Here is a 16,895-nt window from a genome sequence, read left to right on the forward strand (position 1 = left end):
GGGGGGCATGTACACAGTTGACCCTTGAATAACACAGGTCTTAACTGTGTAGGTCCACTTATATGGGGATTTTTCTTCAATGAAATGTGAATAGAAAATAAAGCATTTGCGGAATGTGAGCCCTTCTACACAGAGAGACAACTTTTCATATATTTGGGTTCTACAGGTCCAACTGTGGGACTTGAATATATGCAGGGGTCCTGGAACCAATTCCCAGCATATACTGAGGGATGACTATATTTAGTTATTATGGTTGAAGAAGCTTTAGTGGGCCTGTGTGACCAGTTAGGGTTGGGAAGCTACGAGTCTCAAGTATCGAAACTCCTGGTGCCAGTTTAGATAAAAATGAAGCATCTCATTTCTGGTATTTACTAGGAAGAATAAATTACACTTATTCTGGGAGTAATGAGTTTGGCTTGTTATGTCAGTACAATTTCCAATAAGGCCAATGAATATGTAAAATCCTTTATTTAATAAAGGATTCCTCAAACACCGTAAGTGGATACCATGTTATATGCAAAGTGCTATGCTGGGTGCTTTGGGGTTAAGTAAATCAGCAGGGCATGTTTCCTAATCTCAATGAACCTAAAGTATACTTACCTAAGTGATACGGTTTAGATTTGTGTCCCCACCCAAATCTCGTGTCAAATTCCCAGTGTTGGAGGAGGGACCTGGTGGGAGGAGATTGGATCGTGGGATGGATTTCCCACTTGCTGTTCTCGTGATAGTGAGTTCTCACGGGAACTGGTTGTTTGAAAGTGTGTAGCACCTCCCTCTTCTCTCTCTTCCTCCTGCTCTCGCTGTGTAAGATGTGCCTGCTTCCCTGTCGCTTTCTGCCATGATTATAACTTTCCTGAGGCCTTCCCAGCCATGCTTCCTGTACAGCCTGCAGAGTTGTGAGCCAGTTAAACCTCTTTTCTTTATAAATTATCCAGTCTGAGGTATTTCTTTTTTTTTTGAGGCGGAGTCTCCCTCTGTCGCCTGGACTGGAGTGCAGTGGCCGGATCTCAGCTCACTGCAAGCTCTGCCTCCCGGGTTTATGCCATTCTCCTGCCTCAGCCTCCCGAGTAGCTGGGACTACAGGCGCCCGCCACCTCGCCCGGCTAGTTTTTTTTGTATTTTTAGTAGAGGCGGGGTTTCACCGTGTTAGCCAGGATGGTCTCGATCTCCTGACCTCGTGATCCGCCCGTCTCGGCCTCCCAAAGTGCTGGGATTACAGGCTTGAGCCACCGCGCCCGGCCGGTATTTCTTTATAGTAGTGTGAAAATGGAATACACTAAGTTAGCCAACAAGGTGTTCTGGATATTTAACAACATATACATTTATTTTAATAAAACTATTGGTATCTTTGAATCTTTAGAATTTTATTAATAAAATTTCAAAAAATAGACTTTTGCTACTGTCACGCCTCTGGCTTCAGATGGGTGACATTCAAGAAGAGGATCAAAGTTCTAGACCTTAGTTACAAAAATGATCCAGAAAAAAGATAAGTTATTTTCAGATAAGAGCTGACAAACTATGATTAATGCTTCTCTCATGATTGTTAGCATTTATATCATAATTCTCAGGGTGTGAGCTTTAAACATTTTAAAATTAATTTTCAATCTAGAAATGATTAAAGTAAACAAAAAAAAAAGACCAAAGAAGTCCTAGAGGCAAGACTCTGGTCAGGAAACAAAAGGTTAGTGCCCTGAAAATCCTTCTCATCTTTTATTAAAATAATTTTCAGTTCTATAAATTGCATTGAAAAAAATCAAGCACATTCACTAAACATTCTTGTGTTGAATATTCTCAAATGATAAACAGATTTCTAGTTAAACATGACAGATGAAACACGTGTTTATCAACACGGCTTCTCTATACCTCACTGAGTTTTTAAAACTTAAGGTGTAAACCTACGTGTAAGGAGAAAGAACAGGCACAGTGTTATCAGTGGGCATGAGATAATTTTACAACTTTGAAAGCTGATAAAGAGAGGAAAGAAAAGTAACAGAAGAGTAATCCTAAGTCTCTGCAGATGAGGTGTGAAGAGGTGAGCTGATGCGGCCTTTGGTGCCACCCCCACTCACCCACCCGATTCCTGGGAAGGCTCAGAAGACACAGACACGAAGTACTAGTATTGCAAAAGGCAGTGTGAGGTGCGAAGCTGAAAGCAAGAGGACTGAGTCAAAGCCGACCAATCCATCAGCAATTCCAGGAGGCTCTACTTTCAAAATATGTCCAGACTCTGATCCTCTCTCACCAATTCCTCATCGTTATGCTTTCCCAGCCCACCTCCAACTCTCACGTAGCTTTTGAACTGGCACCACTGCAGTTTCTTTGAACACAGCAGCCAGTGTCAGTCAGATTATCTCTCACCAGCTCAAACCCCTTCTCCAGTGGCTTCCCTCTCCCTCAGAATAAAAGCCAAAGTTCCTGCTGTGACCTATGAGCCTCATGGCTGCCTCCTCACCTCTCACTCTGCTCCAGCCATGGGGCCTCCTTGCTGGTTTTCTGTTAGGTGAGCTACAGCTGCAAAGCCTTCACCTCAAATGCTCTTCAGCCAGAGAGGGCTCACCCCCTTACTTCTCTCAGGGCTTTACTCAATGCCATCTTTTCAACATGCTGTTGTTCCCCAACCACTCTGCCTAAACTCTGAATCACTAACCACATGCCCTCCCCCAACATGATTCCCATCCCCCTTCCCAGCTTCCAATCTTTTCTTATCTCATGACACATCATTCCCTCAGCACTTACTATTTTCCTTCTTGCCCACAAGAACACAAGCTCCACAACGGTTGGAACTTTAATCTATTTTGTTTACTGCCTGTCACCAGAGCCTAGAATAGTGCCAGACTTAACAAATATTTGTATAAATAAATGTCTATATAAGAAATTGTCAGTTCTCTGTATTCCCTAGCCCATACAGCCGGGAAACTACACTTCTCCCCCAACTCTTACTTGAGTAACCACTACTTGAGTACTTGATCTGAGACCCAAGGGTAGCAAGTACAGCAGAGGGTGGGCTGGTCAAAAGCTTGATACAGAGGAATTAAAAGTCTATGCACTGAAGAGTAAGCTCCAGTCCCTGCCCCTGCCTGACTCCTGGAGGTCAGCTGACAGACTTAAGCACTGTCCCCACCCTCATTCCAGCTCCAACCTTCAGGCAGGAGGTACAAAGATCCTCGTATGTTGAAACTGAATGGCACCAACAATAAAGAGGTTCACTACCTGACCACCCTACAATGATATTCACTAGTCAACAAGTTCTATCCACATAGAGCTTTCAAATGCTTTCTAGGGTTCAGGGGTATTCCAGGTATTAGAGGAAAGCCTCCAACAACAACAAATCAGACACTAAAACAAATAGGAGAGGAAAATCCTATCGAAAGATAGTAATGGCCAGGCACAGTGGCTCATGCCTGTAATCTCACACCTGTAATCCCAAGGTTCAAATGCCACTTTGGGAAGCTGAGGCAGGTGGATCGCTTGAGCCTAGGAGTTCGAGACCAGCCTGGGTAATACGGCAATACCCAGTCTCTATAAATAAAAAACAAAAAGCCAAAAAAAAAAAAAAAAAACCCCAAAATTAGCCAGGCATGGTGGTGCATGCCTGTAGTCCAGCTACTCTGGAGGCTGAGATGGAAGGATCGCTTGAGTCCAGGAGGTTGAGGATGCAGTGAGCTGTGATCGTGCCACTGCACTCCATCCTGGGTGACAGAGCAGAGCAAGATACTGCGAAAGAAAGAAAGAAAAAGAAAGAGTGAGAGAGAGAAAGAAAAAAGGAAAGAAAGAAGATTAGAAACAGAAGAAAACTTTGAAAAACCAAAAAACTAAAATTCAGAGACAACTAAAATTACATATTTCTTGCTATAAGAATATAAATTAACTTTAAACATTTAATTAGAAATTTAAAATATGATAGGTTTAAAAAATCTGAAAAATAACATTGATCAAATCTCCTAAAAGAAAAACAAGAAGAGGGCAAAAAGATAAGAAAACTAGAGCATCAATCTGGAAGTTCCAATATTTGACCACTAAGAAAACCTGAAAGGGTATGGGGAAAATGAGGAAGAGGAAATTATTAACTAAATAAATATAAGAAAATGTCCTAGAACTGAAGGAACTTAAACCTCCAGAATGCGAGGGTGTCCAATTTCCCAGCACAAGGAATGAAAAAAGGGCTTAAGAAATTTCAGAATTTCAAGAAGGGAAGAAGATAGTAAAAGTTTCCAGAGAGAAAGGAATAAAGTAGGAGGGAGGTAAGCAGGGAAAAAGAGAAACAGGGCACAAAAAAACCAGGAAGAAGAGTGACATTACAATTTACGTGGAATCTAGATGATGACGTGGCAAGGCCACCAAAATCCTTAGGGAAAACAATTTTCAACCTAGAATTTTATACCTAACCAAAGTCGGGTCAGGAGGAGAGACAAGGCCTGATGGGTTTTTTTGTACAAAGAACCCCTTCTTGTTCTGTTTGACCTTTTAAAACAATGTGCATTTATTATTTAATAATAAAATTATACTTAAGAGAAATAAAAATTATGTCCAGTTACGAGTCCCATGTCAATCCTTCTATTACTCTGTTAAAGTTTACACCACCTACTTTTTGTTTGTTTGCTTGTTTTTCCCCAATCTTTAACATAAATTTGATGAAGCTGTAAGAGAAGGGACTATCAAGGGAATCTAGGCTAATCAGAAGGTTTTTACCCTTGGATTAAAAGCCATCTGGAAAAAAAAAGTAGCAAGACAAACTCCTCACTACAAGGGAAAGGTCAGCTAGACCCAGGAGGACTCCTTCAGTTTTGTAAAGAGACATACAAGTCAAAGCTCCCCTAAGACTGAACAGCTCTCTAAAATCTGCTGTTTCAGATCACTGCAAATTAGAAAGCATGCCTGTTAATGAACATTATACCAATCATATTAACAGTCTGAAAAAATGCTATATAGCACAAAGACCTTCCTGACATTTTACCTAGACATCTGTATTTTCAGGAGCTTACAAAGTAGGTGTGTCGTTTTCACTTTTAAAAGCACTGCTTTGGCTGGGCACAGTAGCTCACGTCTGTAATTCCAGCACTTGGGGAGGCTGAGGTAGATGGATTGCGTGAGCTGAGGAATTTGGGACCAGCCTGGGCAATATGGTGAAACTCCATCTCTATTAAAAATACTAAAAATTAGCCAGCCATGGTAGCGCATGCCTGTAGTCCCAGCTAATGGGGGATGCTGAGGCAGAAGAATCACTTGAACCCGGGAGGTGGAAGTTGCAGTGAGCTGAGATTGAGCCACTGCACTCCAGCCTAGGTGATAGTGAGACTCTGTCTCAAAAAAAAAAAAAAAAAAAAAAAAAAAGCACTGCTTTGTCTATACACATACACGTACTCACACATAGCGGACAGATTAAAACCTGAATAAAATCAATCCATCAACAGTAGAGAATCTACCCCCATCACTTCCCTACCTCCAATTTATTAATTCATTCACTCATTCATTCATAAACATTGTGAACTCACCTATTATCTACTATCTATTAAGTGTCATGTATGAGAAAGGCCTTATTGGGCTTTATGGAGAATACAAGGACATAGTCTCTGTCTTCAAGAAGTTTAATGCAGACTGGTTGTGTCCAAGATGGCCAAATAGGAACAGCTCCAGTCTACAGCTCCCAGTGAGACTGACACAGAAGATGGGTGATTTCTGCATTTCCAACTGAGGTACCTGGTTCATCTCACTGCGACTTGCTGGACAGTGGGTGCAACTCACGGAGGGTGAGCTGAAGCAGGGCGGGGCGTCACCTCACCCAGGAAGCGCAAGGGGTCAGGGGATTTCCCTTTCCTAGCCAAGGGAAGCCATGAGTAACTGTACCTGGAGAAGCGGTATACTCCTGCCCAAATACTGCGCTTTCCCCAAGGTCTTCGCAGCCAGCAGATCAGGAGATCCCCTCTCATGCCTGGCTTGGCAGGTCCCACGCCCATGAAGCCTTGCTCACTGCTAGTGCAGCAGTCTGAGATTGATCTGGGACTGTGGAGCGAGGAGTGGGGAGGGTCATCCACAATAGCTGAGGCTTGAGGAGGCAGTTCTATGCTCACAGTGTAAACAAAGTGGCAGGGAAGCTCAAACTGGGTGGAGCCCACCGCAGCTCAGCAAGGCCTACTGCCTTTCTAGATTCCACCTCTGAGGGCAAGGCACATCTGAACAAAAGGTAGCAGACAGCTTCTCCAGACTTAAACATCACTGCCTGACAACTTTGAAGAGAGCAGTGGTTCTCCCAGCATGGTGTTTGAGCTGATAACGGACAGACTGCCTCCTCAAGTAGGTCCCTCAGCCCCATGTAGCCTGACTGGGAGACACCTCCCAGGAGGGGCTGACAGACACCTCATACAGGCGGGTGCCCCGCTGGGACGAAGCCTCCAGAGGAAGGATCAGGCAGCAATATTTGCTGTTCTGCAGCCTCCACTGGTGATACCCAGGCAAACAGGGTCTGGAGTGGACCTCCAGCCTACTCCAACAGACCTGCAGCTGAGGGACCTGACTGTTAGAAAGAAAACTAACAAACAGAAAGGAATAGCATCAACATCAACAAAAAGGACATCCAGACCAAAACCCCACCCGTAGGTCACTAACATCAAAGACTGAAGGTAGATAAAACCATAAAGATGGGGAGAAACCAGAGCAGAAAGGCTGAAAATTCCAAAAACCAGAACACCTCTTCTCCTCCAAAGGAACACAACTCCTCACCAGCAAGGGAACAAAGCTGGATGGAGAATGAGTTTGACAAGTTGACAGAAGTAGGCTTCAGAAGGTCGGTAATAACAAACTTCTCCGAGCTAAAGGAGGAAGTTCTAACCCATCACAAGGAACCTAAAAACCTGAAAAAAGATTAGACAAATGGCTAACTAGAACAACCAGTGTAGAGAAGAGCTTAAATGACCTGATGCAGCTGAAAACCACAGTACGAGAACTTCGTGACTCATGCACAAGCTTCAATAGCCAATTCGATCAAGCAGAAGAAAGGGTATCAGTGACTGAAGATCAAATTAATGAAATAAAGCAAGAAGACAAGATTAGAGAAAAAACAGTGACAAGAAACGAACAAAGCCTCCAAGAAATATGAGACTATGTGAAAAGACCAAATCTACGTTTGATTGGTGTATCTGAAAGTGATGGGGAGAAGGGAACCAAGTTAGAAAACACTCTTCGGGATATTATCCAGGAGAACTTCCCCAACCTAGCAAGGCAGGCCAATATTCAAATTCAGGAAATACAGAGAACACCACAAAGATACTCCTTGAGAAGAGCAACCCCAAGACACATAACTGTCAGATTCACCAAGGTTGAAATGAAGCAAAAAGTGTTAAGGGCAGCCAGAGAGAAAGGTTGGGTTACCCACAAAGGGAAGCCCATAAGACTAACAGCAGATCTCTCTGCAGAAACCCTACAGACCAGAAGAGAGTAGGGGCCAATATTCAACATTCTTTTTTTTTTTTTTTTTTTTTTTTTTTGAGACAGAGTCTTGCTCTGTCGCCCGGGCTGGAGTGCAGTGGCCGGATCTCAGCTCACTGCGAGCTCCCCCTCCCGGGTTAACGCCATTCTCCTGCCTCAGCCTCCGGAGTAGCTGGGACTACAGGCGCCCGCCACCTCTCCCGGCTAGTTTTTTTGTATTTTTTAGTAGAGACGGGGTTTCACCGTGTTAACCAAGATGGTCTCGATCTCCTGACCTCGTGATCCGCCCGTCTCGGCCTCCCAAAGTGCTGGGATTACAGGCTTGAGCCACCGAGCCCGGCCTCAACATTCTTAAAGGAAAGAATTTTCAACCCAGAATTTCATATCCAGCCAAACTAAGCTTCATAAGTGAAGGAGAAATAAAATCCTTTACAGACAAGCAAACGCTGAGAGATTTTGTGACCAACAGGCCTGCTTACAAGAGCTCCTGAAGGAAGCACTCAACAAGGAAAGGAACAACCGGTACCAGCCACTGCAAAAACATACCAAATTGTAAAGAGCATCGATGCTAGGAAGAAACTGCATCAATTAATGGGTGAAATAACCAGTGAGCATCATAATGACAGGATCAAATTCACACATAACAATATTAACATTAAATGCTGGGGCTAAATGCCCCAGTTAAAAGATACAGACTGGCAGACTGGATAGAGTCAAGACCCATCAGTGTGCTGTATTCAGGAGACCCATCTCACATGCAAGGACACACATAGGCTCAAAATAAAGGGATGGAGGAAGATCTACCAAGCAAATGAAAAGCAAAAAAAAAAAGCAGGGGTTGCAATCCTGGTATCTGATAAAACAGACTTTAAACAAACAAAAATCAAAGAGACAAAGAAGACCATTACATAATGGTGAAGGGGTCAATTCAACAAGAAGAGCTAACTATCCTAAATATATATGCACCCAATACAGGAGCACCCAGATTCATAAAGCAAGTTCTTAGAGACCTACAAAGAGACTTAGACTCCCACACAATAATAATGGGAGACTACCACCCCACTGTCAATATTAGACAGATTAATGAGACAGAAACTTAACAAGGATATCCAGGCCTTGAACTCAGCTCTGGACCCAATGGACCCAATAGATATCTACAGAACTCTCCACCCCAAATCAACAGAATATACATTCTTTTCAGCACCACATCACACTTATTCTAAAACTGACCACATAATAGGGAGTAAAACACTCCTCAGTAAATGTAAAAGAACAGAAATCACAACAAACTGTCTCTCAGACCACAGTGCAATCAAATTAGAACTCAGGATTAAGAAACTCACTCAAGACCGCACAACTACATGGAAGCTGAACAACCTGCTCCTGAATGACTACTGGGTAAATAACGAAATGAAGGCAGAAATAAAGATGTTCTTTGAAACCAATGAGAACAAAGACACAACGTACCAGAATCTCTGGGATACATTTAAAGCAGTGTGTAGAGGTAAATTTATAGCACTAAATGCCCACAAGAGAAAGCAGGAGAGATCTAAAATCGACACCCTAACATCACAATTAAAAGAACTAGAGAAGCGAGAGCAAACAAATTCAAAAGCTAGCAGAAGGCAAGAAATAACTAAGATCAGAAAGAACTGAAGGCGATAGAGACACAAAAAAGCCTTCAAAAAAAATCAATGAATCCAGGAGCTGGTATTTTGAAAAGATCAACCAAATAGATAGATCGCTAGCAAGACTAATAAGAAGAAAAGAGAGAAGAATAAAATACATGCAATAAAAAATGATAAAGGGGATATATCACCACCCATCCCACAGAAATACAAACTACCATCAGAGAATACTATAAACACCTCTACGCAAATCAACTAGAAAATCTAGAAGAAATGGATAGATTTCTGGACACAAACACCCTCCCAAGACTAAACCAGGAAGAAGCTGAATCTCTGAATAGACCAATAACAGGTTCTGAAATTGAGGCAATAATTAATAGCCTACCAACCAAAAAAAGTCCAGGACCAGACAGATTCACAGCCAAATTCTACCAGAGTTGCAAAGAGGAGCTGGTACCATTCCTTCTGAAACTATTCCAATCAACAGAAAAACAGGGAATCCTCCCTAACTCATTTTATGAGGCCAGCATCATCCTGATATCAAAGCCTGGCAGAGACACAACAAAAAAAGAGAATTTCAGGCCAATATCCCCGATGAACACTGATGAGAAAATCCTCAACGAAATATTGGCAAACCGAATCCAGCAGCACGTCAAAAAGCTTGTCCACCACGATCAAGCTGGCTTCACCCCTCGGATGCAAGGCTGGTTCAACATACGCAAATCAATAAACGTAAGCCATCACATAAACAGATCCAACAACAAAAACCACATGATTATCTCAATAGATGCAGAAAAGGCCTTCGACAAAATTCAGCAGCCTTTCATGCTAAAAACTCTCAATAAACCAGGTATTGATGGAACATATCTCAAAATAATAAGAGCTATTTATGACAAACCCACAGCCAATATCATACTGAATGGCCAAAAACTGGAAGCATTCCCTTTGAAAACTGGCACAAGGATGCCCTCTCTCACCACTCCTATTCAACATAGTATTGGAAGTTCTGGCCAGGGCAATCAGGCAAGAGAAAGCAACAAAGTATATTCAGATAGGAAGAGAGGAAGTCAAATTTTCTTTGTTTGCGGATGACATGACTTTATATTTAGAAAACCCCATCTCAGCCCAAAATCTCCTTAAGCTGATAAGAACCTTCAGCAAAGTCTCAGGATACAAAATCACTGTGCAAAAATCACAAGCATTTCTATACAACAATAACAGACAGAGAGCCAAATCATGAGTGAACTCCCATTCACAATTGCTACTAAGATAATAAAATACCTAGGAATATAACTTCCAAGGGATGTGAAGGACCTCTTCAAGGAGAACTACAAAACACTACTCAAGGAAATAAGAGAGGACACAAACAAATGGAAAGACATTTCATGCTTATGGATAGGAAGAACCAATATCAGGAAAATGGTCTTACTGCCCAAAGTAATTTATAGATTCAATACTATCCCTGCCCCCCGCCTCAAGCTACCAATGACTTTCTTCACAGAACTGGAAAAAACTACTTTAAAATTCATATGGAACCAAAAAAGAGCCCACGTAGCCAAGACAATCCTGGGCAAGAAGAACAAAGCTGAAGGCATCATGCTACCTGACTTCAAACTATACTACAAGGCTACAGTAACCAAAACAGCATGGTACTAGTACCAAAACAGAGATTTAGACCAATGGAACAGAATGGAGGCCTCGGAAATAACACCACACATCTACCACCATCTGATCTTTGACAAACCTGACACATACAAGCAATGGGGAAAAGTCCCTATTTAAAATGGTGTTGGGAAAACTGGCTAGCTATATGCAGAAAACTGAAACTGTACCCCTTCCTTAAACCTTATACGAAAATCAACTCATGATGGATCATAGACCTAAACATAAGACCTAGGACCATAAAAATTCTAGAAGAAAAGCTGGGCAATACCATTCAGGACATAGGCACGGGCAAAGACTTCATGTCTAAAACACCAAAAGCAATGGCAACAAAAGCCAAAATTGACAAATGGGACCTAAGTAAACTAAACAGCTTCTGCACAGCAAAAGAAACTATCATCAGAATGAACAGGTAAACTACAGAATGGGAGAAAATGTTTGCAATCTATCCATCTGACAAAGGGCTAATATCCAGAATCTATAAAGGACTTAAACAAATTTACAAGAAAAAAGCAAACAACCCCCATCAAAAAATGGGCAAAGGATATGAACAGACACTTTTCAAAAGAAGACATTTATGCAGCCAACAGACACATGAAAAAATGCTCATCATCACTGGTCATTAGTGAAATGCAAATCAAAACCACAATGAGATACCATCTCATGCCAGTTAGAATGGCAATCATTAAAAAGTAAGGAAACAACAGATGCTGGAGTGGTTGTGGAAAAATAGGAACACTTTTACACTGTTGGTGGGAGTGTAAATTAGTTCAGCCATTGTGGAAGACAGTGTGGGGATTCCTCAAGCATCTAGAACTAGAAATACCATTTGACCCAGCCATCCCATTACTGGGCATATACCCAAAGGATTATACATCATTCTACCATAAAGACACATGCACATGTATGTTTATTGTAGCACTATTCACAATAGCAACTTGGAACCAACCCAAATGTCCATCAATGATAGACTAGGTTAAGAAAATGTGGCACATATACGCCATGGAATACTATGCAGCCATAAAAATGGACGAGTTCGTGTCCTTTGCAGGGGCATGGATGAAGCTGGAAACCATCATTCTCAGCAAACTGTCACAAGATCAGAAAACCAAACACCGCATGTTCTCACTCACAGGTGGGAGAACACTATGACACAGGTGAGAACACTTGGACACAGGGAGGGGAACATCACACACTGGGGCCTGCTGGGGGTGGGAGGCTAGGGGACGGATAACATTAGGAGAAATACCTAATGTAGGTGATGGGTTGATGGGTGCAGCAAACCACCATGGCACGTGTATACCTATTAACAAAACTGCACGTTCTGCACATGTAATCCAGAACTTGAAAAAAAAAAAGTTTAGTGGAGTTAGAATGCATTGCATAGCCACTGAAATATCTGCTAGTCTGCAACTCTTTGCATAATACCCTGATGGGATAAAGACATAAGGATTTGGGGTACCTTATTCTTGTAAAGTGATTCAGAAGGGATATTCTCTTATGGTGTGCATTCTTGTGAAGCTTCCAGTGTCAATATTTTACAAGAAGAGTATCAACTTTGCTTTTGTCCAAGTAGGGGGCCAAGTAAGATAGAGACTACAAATGAGGTTAAGGTTACCCCACAATGACCTAACAAATGAGGTTAAGGTTACCCCATAATTGACTCAACAACTGTTAAGACCAAGAGAAAAGGGGAAATAGTTTCAATATACAGAATTTGATTTTTTACTGTCAAGCCATGTAAAACGTTAGAAACTCAAGATACTTTAAAAAACACTCAAAGGGCATTAAGAGTTAGCATCTCAGGGAACTATATGAATTAGAGGTGTCAAATTCACATTAACAGATGGAACCAATTATTTCTTAACAATATTGACAGGCTAAAATAATCTAGCTACTGTCAACAGAACTAAAAATGATTTTGATGAACGAGTATCTTAGTCTGACATAATTTCACTGGCAGAATGATAACTAAGGCTGGGTATACTTGACCAAGAGAACTGGTACATGGATATACTTGCTTGGCAAAGAAACTTAAAATCAGCAGAAACACAATGTGCAGTTATCTTCAAACCAATTAAAAATAAGAAGATATCGCACTAGTAATTTATAAGCAAATGTGAGAGTCAAGGTAGAAAAGTAGAAGTGATGTATTTTAAGTATATATCAAAAGAATGATGGTCTTCTTGAGCACTTACTATGTGCCAGGCACATTGCTAACTGCTTAATAGTCAGTGTGGCCTAGTAATTAAGAGCTAGGTCTCTGGAGCCAAGCTGCCAAGGTTCAAATGCCAGTTCTCCCATCAACTGTGTGACCTTGAGCAAGCTATTAATCTCTCTATGCCTCTATTTCCTCATCTATAGAATATGGATAATGATGCTACCTCCCTCTCAGAACTGTGTGAGAATCAAATGAGTTACCACCTGTCAAGTGCTGAGAACGCAGCCAGGCACACAGTTAGTGCTACAAAAGTGTTAGCTGCTGTTGTTCTTAAAGCTAAGCAGCAGGCAGAGCTAAAATTCAAACCCCAGGACAAACTTTCCACTTTAAAGACTGTGTATATTGACTAAACAAGAGCTTACTAATAAATGAGTTAATTAACAGTGATACAGTGCTGTGTTTCTTGAAAATAAACAAAACTACAAATAGATGAAAACTGTGCAGTAATCATCAAAGGAATGAGTGAGGCTTGCCAATGGGATTAGATGTGGGAGACACACAAAGCAGTGCCTTGGGGTCAGGAGACCCAGGTTCTAACACCAGTTCAACAACCAAGCAGCTGCATATTCTTGACTGGCCACTGAAAATGCGGGGACTAAACTTCCTCATCTGTAAACAAGGGGACGGATAACTCTGAGGTGTCTTCTAGTGCTGACATCTTATGATACTATGACCCAACAGAACACGTAGTAGTTTAAAGATGTACCTTTCAGAAAAAAAAAAAGGGCACCACTATTTATTTTTTGAACAGCTACATGTATCTCAACAGGTGCCTCACCTAGAATGTAGTTATAATTATAATTCTGGGCATAGCAACTGCAGGAGAATGAAATAGACAGCACAGAGGAGCAAGTCTACCATATATTTTTAAATGCCATTAAAATATAAACAGGTTAATCTAAGAAATAAAACAAGAATTTTTATAACAATGTAATACTTTTCCAAAGTAAATTTTATAAATGGGGTAATTTTATGTAAGTGGTTAACAAATCATTCATATATTGTTTTATAATCAAGTTGAGAAATGATACAATTTACCTTTTTGCCCATGACGACTGCTGAATTTGTCTCCAATTTCTGGACGCCTTGTCTGTCTCAGCAGCATTTTGATGAGAAAAGCATCTTCAGCATTTGAAGATATCATCACTTTTTCAATGTATGAATCTGTGGCTCCTTTATAGCTGGTGTTAAGAGAAAGTCACTAAAACAGAGTTTTCAAACTGCCCTTTGCGACCCTCTCACCCATGTTACATTTCATTTCATGCCTACCATAGAGTACTTTGACATTCTCATCTTGGGCTCTGAAAAATGACTTCCATTTTTTTTAACATTAAATTCAAATTTCACAATTTCCCTTTTACAACACTACACATTTATTATGAGGAAGGCACAGTGCAATTTAATCCTCACAACAGTCCATACTGTTATTCCATTATAGATGAGGAAAACTGATGCTTAGAGGAGTTAAGTAACTTGTCCAAGGGCACATGACTCATACAAAGTGGAACTGGGATTTCAGATTCAACTCCTAGTTCTTAACAGTAATAGTACTTTTACTTACTCAGCTTTTCAATTATTAATTTTTTTTCACATAACAAACATTATTAGAAATCTACCATGTATCAGATCCTGGTAGCCTTTGGACACCTAACAATTAAGTAGACACAGTTACTGCACCAAAGGAGCTCACAATCCAATCAAGGAGGAGACAGGTAAGTGCAGTAATGACATCTGGTGTGAAGAATAGGAGAGGCTCAAGGGAGATAGTCAATTCTGCTGGGAGTGGGGGATGACAGTGGTGGCAGGGAGTGGCAGGCTGTCAAGACCTGCCACAGAAGAGGTAACCCTCAACTTGAGACCTGACCAGAGTGGGTCACTGGCAGAGTGGCAGCCTGAGCGATTGCACAAGGCCTAATTGAATTAGAACAGCACATTTTGGATAATAAGAGGTGATTTCCTAGAAACATACAGCTTAGTGTGTGAGGGGGAGGCCAGGGAGGTGTGCTGAGGACGCCTTTCCCACAGGTGCCCCTGTCATTCATACTTTCACTTAACTTACTCAAGTTTCACTCTATTTATCCAACAGAGTAACATGGCCAGAGGAGTAGTTTAGAAAATCACCCAGCCAGGCACGGTGGCTCACACCTGTAATCCCAGCACTCTGGGAGGCAAAAGTGGACGGATCATGAGGTCAGGAGATCGAGACCAGCCTAACATGTGAAACCCTATCTCTACTGAAAATATAAAAATTAGCTGGGCGTAGTGGCATGCCCCTGTAATCCCAGCTACTCAGGAGGCTGAGGCAAGAGAAGTGCTTGAATCCAGGATGTGGAGGTTGCAGTGAGGTAAGATTGCACCACTGCACTCCAGCCTGGACGACAGAGCGAGTCTCTGTCTCAAAAAGAAAAAATCACCCTAGCAGTGATGCAGAGAGAGCCTGAGAGGTACCAGCCTGGAGGCAGATGGACAGTGAACAAGAACTCCAGGCAGAGCAGAGGGCCACAGCGCAGACACTGCAGCAGGAAGGAGAGAAGAGAGCTGCTAAGATGACAGGAACTACAGGATTGATGTGTGTGGCAGGTAAAGGAAAGGAGTCAGATTGTGCTGGTGACTGGCTGGCTGCTGGCAGCTGATACCATTTAACAAGACAGGGATCCAGGAGGAGGAGCCTGTTTGGGGCCACTGTAAAGCTGCCCAAGTGCTGATAGGAAGCTGACACCGGGCAGATGTCTCTATGGGAGTCATCAGCAAAAAGAGGGTGACTGGAGTGCTGAGAATTGGGGAGCTTGTCCGGATGAGGCTCAAGAATCATCCCGGCCAGGGTGAAGTCACCACAAGGCCAGGAAGGATGGGGGGGCTAAGAGTGAGTGATTAGACCGATAGGGAGGGCCAGGTGAGAGCAGTGTCACAACACCAAGGGAAGGGAGAGGTCAGGGGCGTCAAATGCTATAGAAGGGTCACATGAAATTCATTCATTCACATGGTAACTATTTACTGAATGAATACCCACTATACCCGCTATGTGCCAGGTACTATGCCAGACACTAGGGGGTACAAGGTGAAAAAAAGAGACAAAGTCCCAGTCTGCAAGAAGATTCCGATTGAAGAGTCTGTCTGATTTGGCAAATTCGACTACACGTGGGTTTTGCTTATTTCTTTACTTCCTGCTTCCCGCACTGGGGTGTGATTCCCACAAAGACAGGTACTGCTGGTTTTCCTCCCTGCACTATCCCATGTGCCCGGAATAGTTCCTGGCATACTGTTAATGCTCAGAAAGTATTTCTTAAGGGCTGGGTGCCGTGACTTATGACTCCCAGCACTTTGGGAGGCCGAGGTGGGCAGATCATGAGGCGGAGTTCGAGACCAGTCTGGACAACATATTGTATTTTTTATTTTTGTAAAAATACAAAAAATCAGCCGGGTGTGGTGGTGTGCACCTGTAGTCCCAGCTACTCAGGAGGCTGAGGCAGGAGAATCGCTTGAACCGGGAGGTGGAGGTTGCAGTGAGCCGAGATAGTGCCATTGCACTCTAGCCCGGGTGACAGTGCAAGACTCTGTCTCAAAAACAAAAGTATTTCTTGAATGAAATGAACATATAGGATGTCTTTGGTGACCTCTTCTGGAGCTGTTTCAGGAGAATGACGAGGTAGGTAAGAGGCCAGTTCCGAAGGTTAGGGAGTAAGCAGAAGGTAACAAAGTAGAAATGGAGATGACAGACGACTGCTCTGAGGAGATTCATAGTCAAAGGAAGAGGAATACAGTGGCAGCTAGAAAGGGACACAAAGACCAGAAAAAACTTTTATTTTCCTTTAAAGGTAAAAAGTATCTGAGCACATTTTCTAACCTGTAAAGAAGGAATCAACAGGAAACATTGAAAATATGGGAGGATAAAAGAGAAGATGACAGAAAAAGGTCTCTGAAAAGAGTGAATAAAATTAAGAAACCAAAAGGAGAGATGAACT

At 42.1% G+C, this 16,895-nt stretch overlaps 1 protein-coding gene across 3 annotated transcripts in view; it reads right to left on the bottom strand.

The window, feature by feature from the left end:
* The window catches only part of POLR3B (RNA polymerase III subunit B), a 144,666-nt gene that overhangs the window by 26,870 nt on the left and 100,901 nt on the right, over positions 1–16,895 (bottom strand). For all 3 annotated transcript variants that reach the window (XM_033220786.1, XM_033220787.1, XM_033220788.1), the window contains one exon: positions 13,972–14,114. In XM_033220786.1, coding sequence (XP_033076677.1) covers positions 13,972–14,114 — 143 coding nt within the window. The remainder of the gene's footprint in view (positions 1–13,971; positions 14,115–16,895) is intronic.

This window comes from Trachypithecus francoisi, unplaced genomic scaffold (genome assembly GCF_009764315.1).
Source record: "Trachypithecus francoisi isolate TF-2019V2 unplaced genomic scaffold, Tfra_2.0 Lachesis_group11, whole genome shotgun sequence".
Taxonomy (NCBI): Eukaryota; Metazoa; Chordata; class Mammalia; order Primates; family Cercopithecidae; genus Trachypithecus; species Trachypithecus francoisi.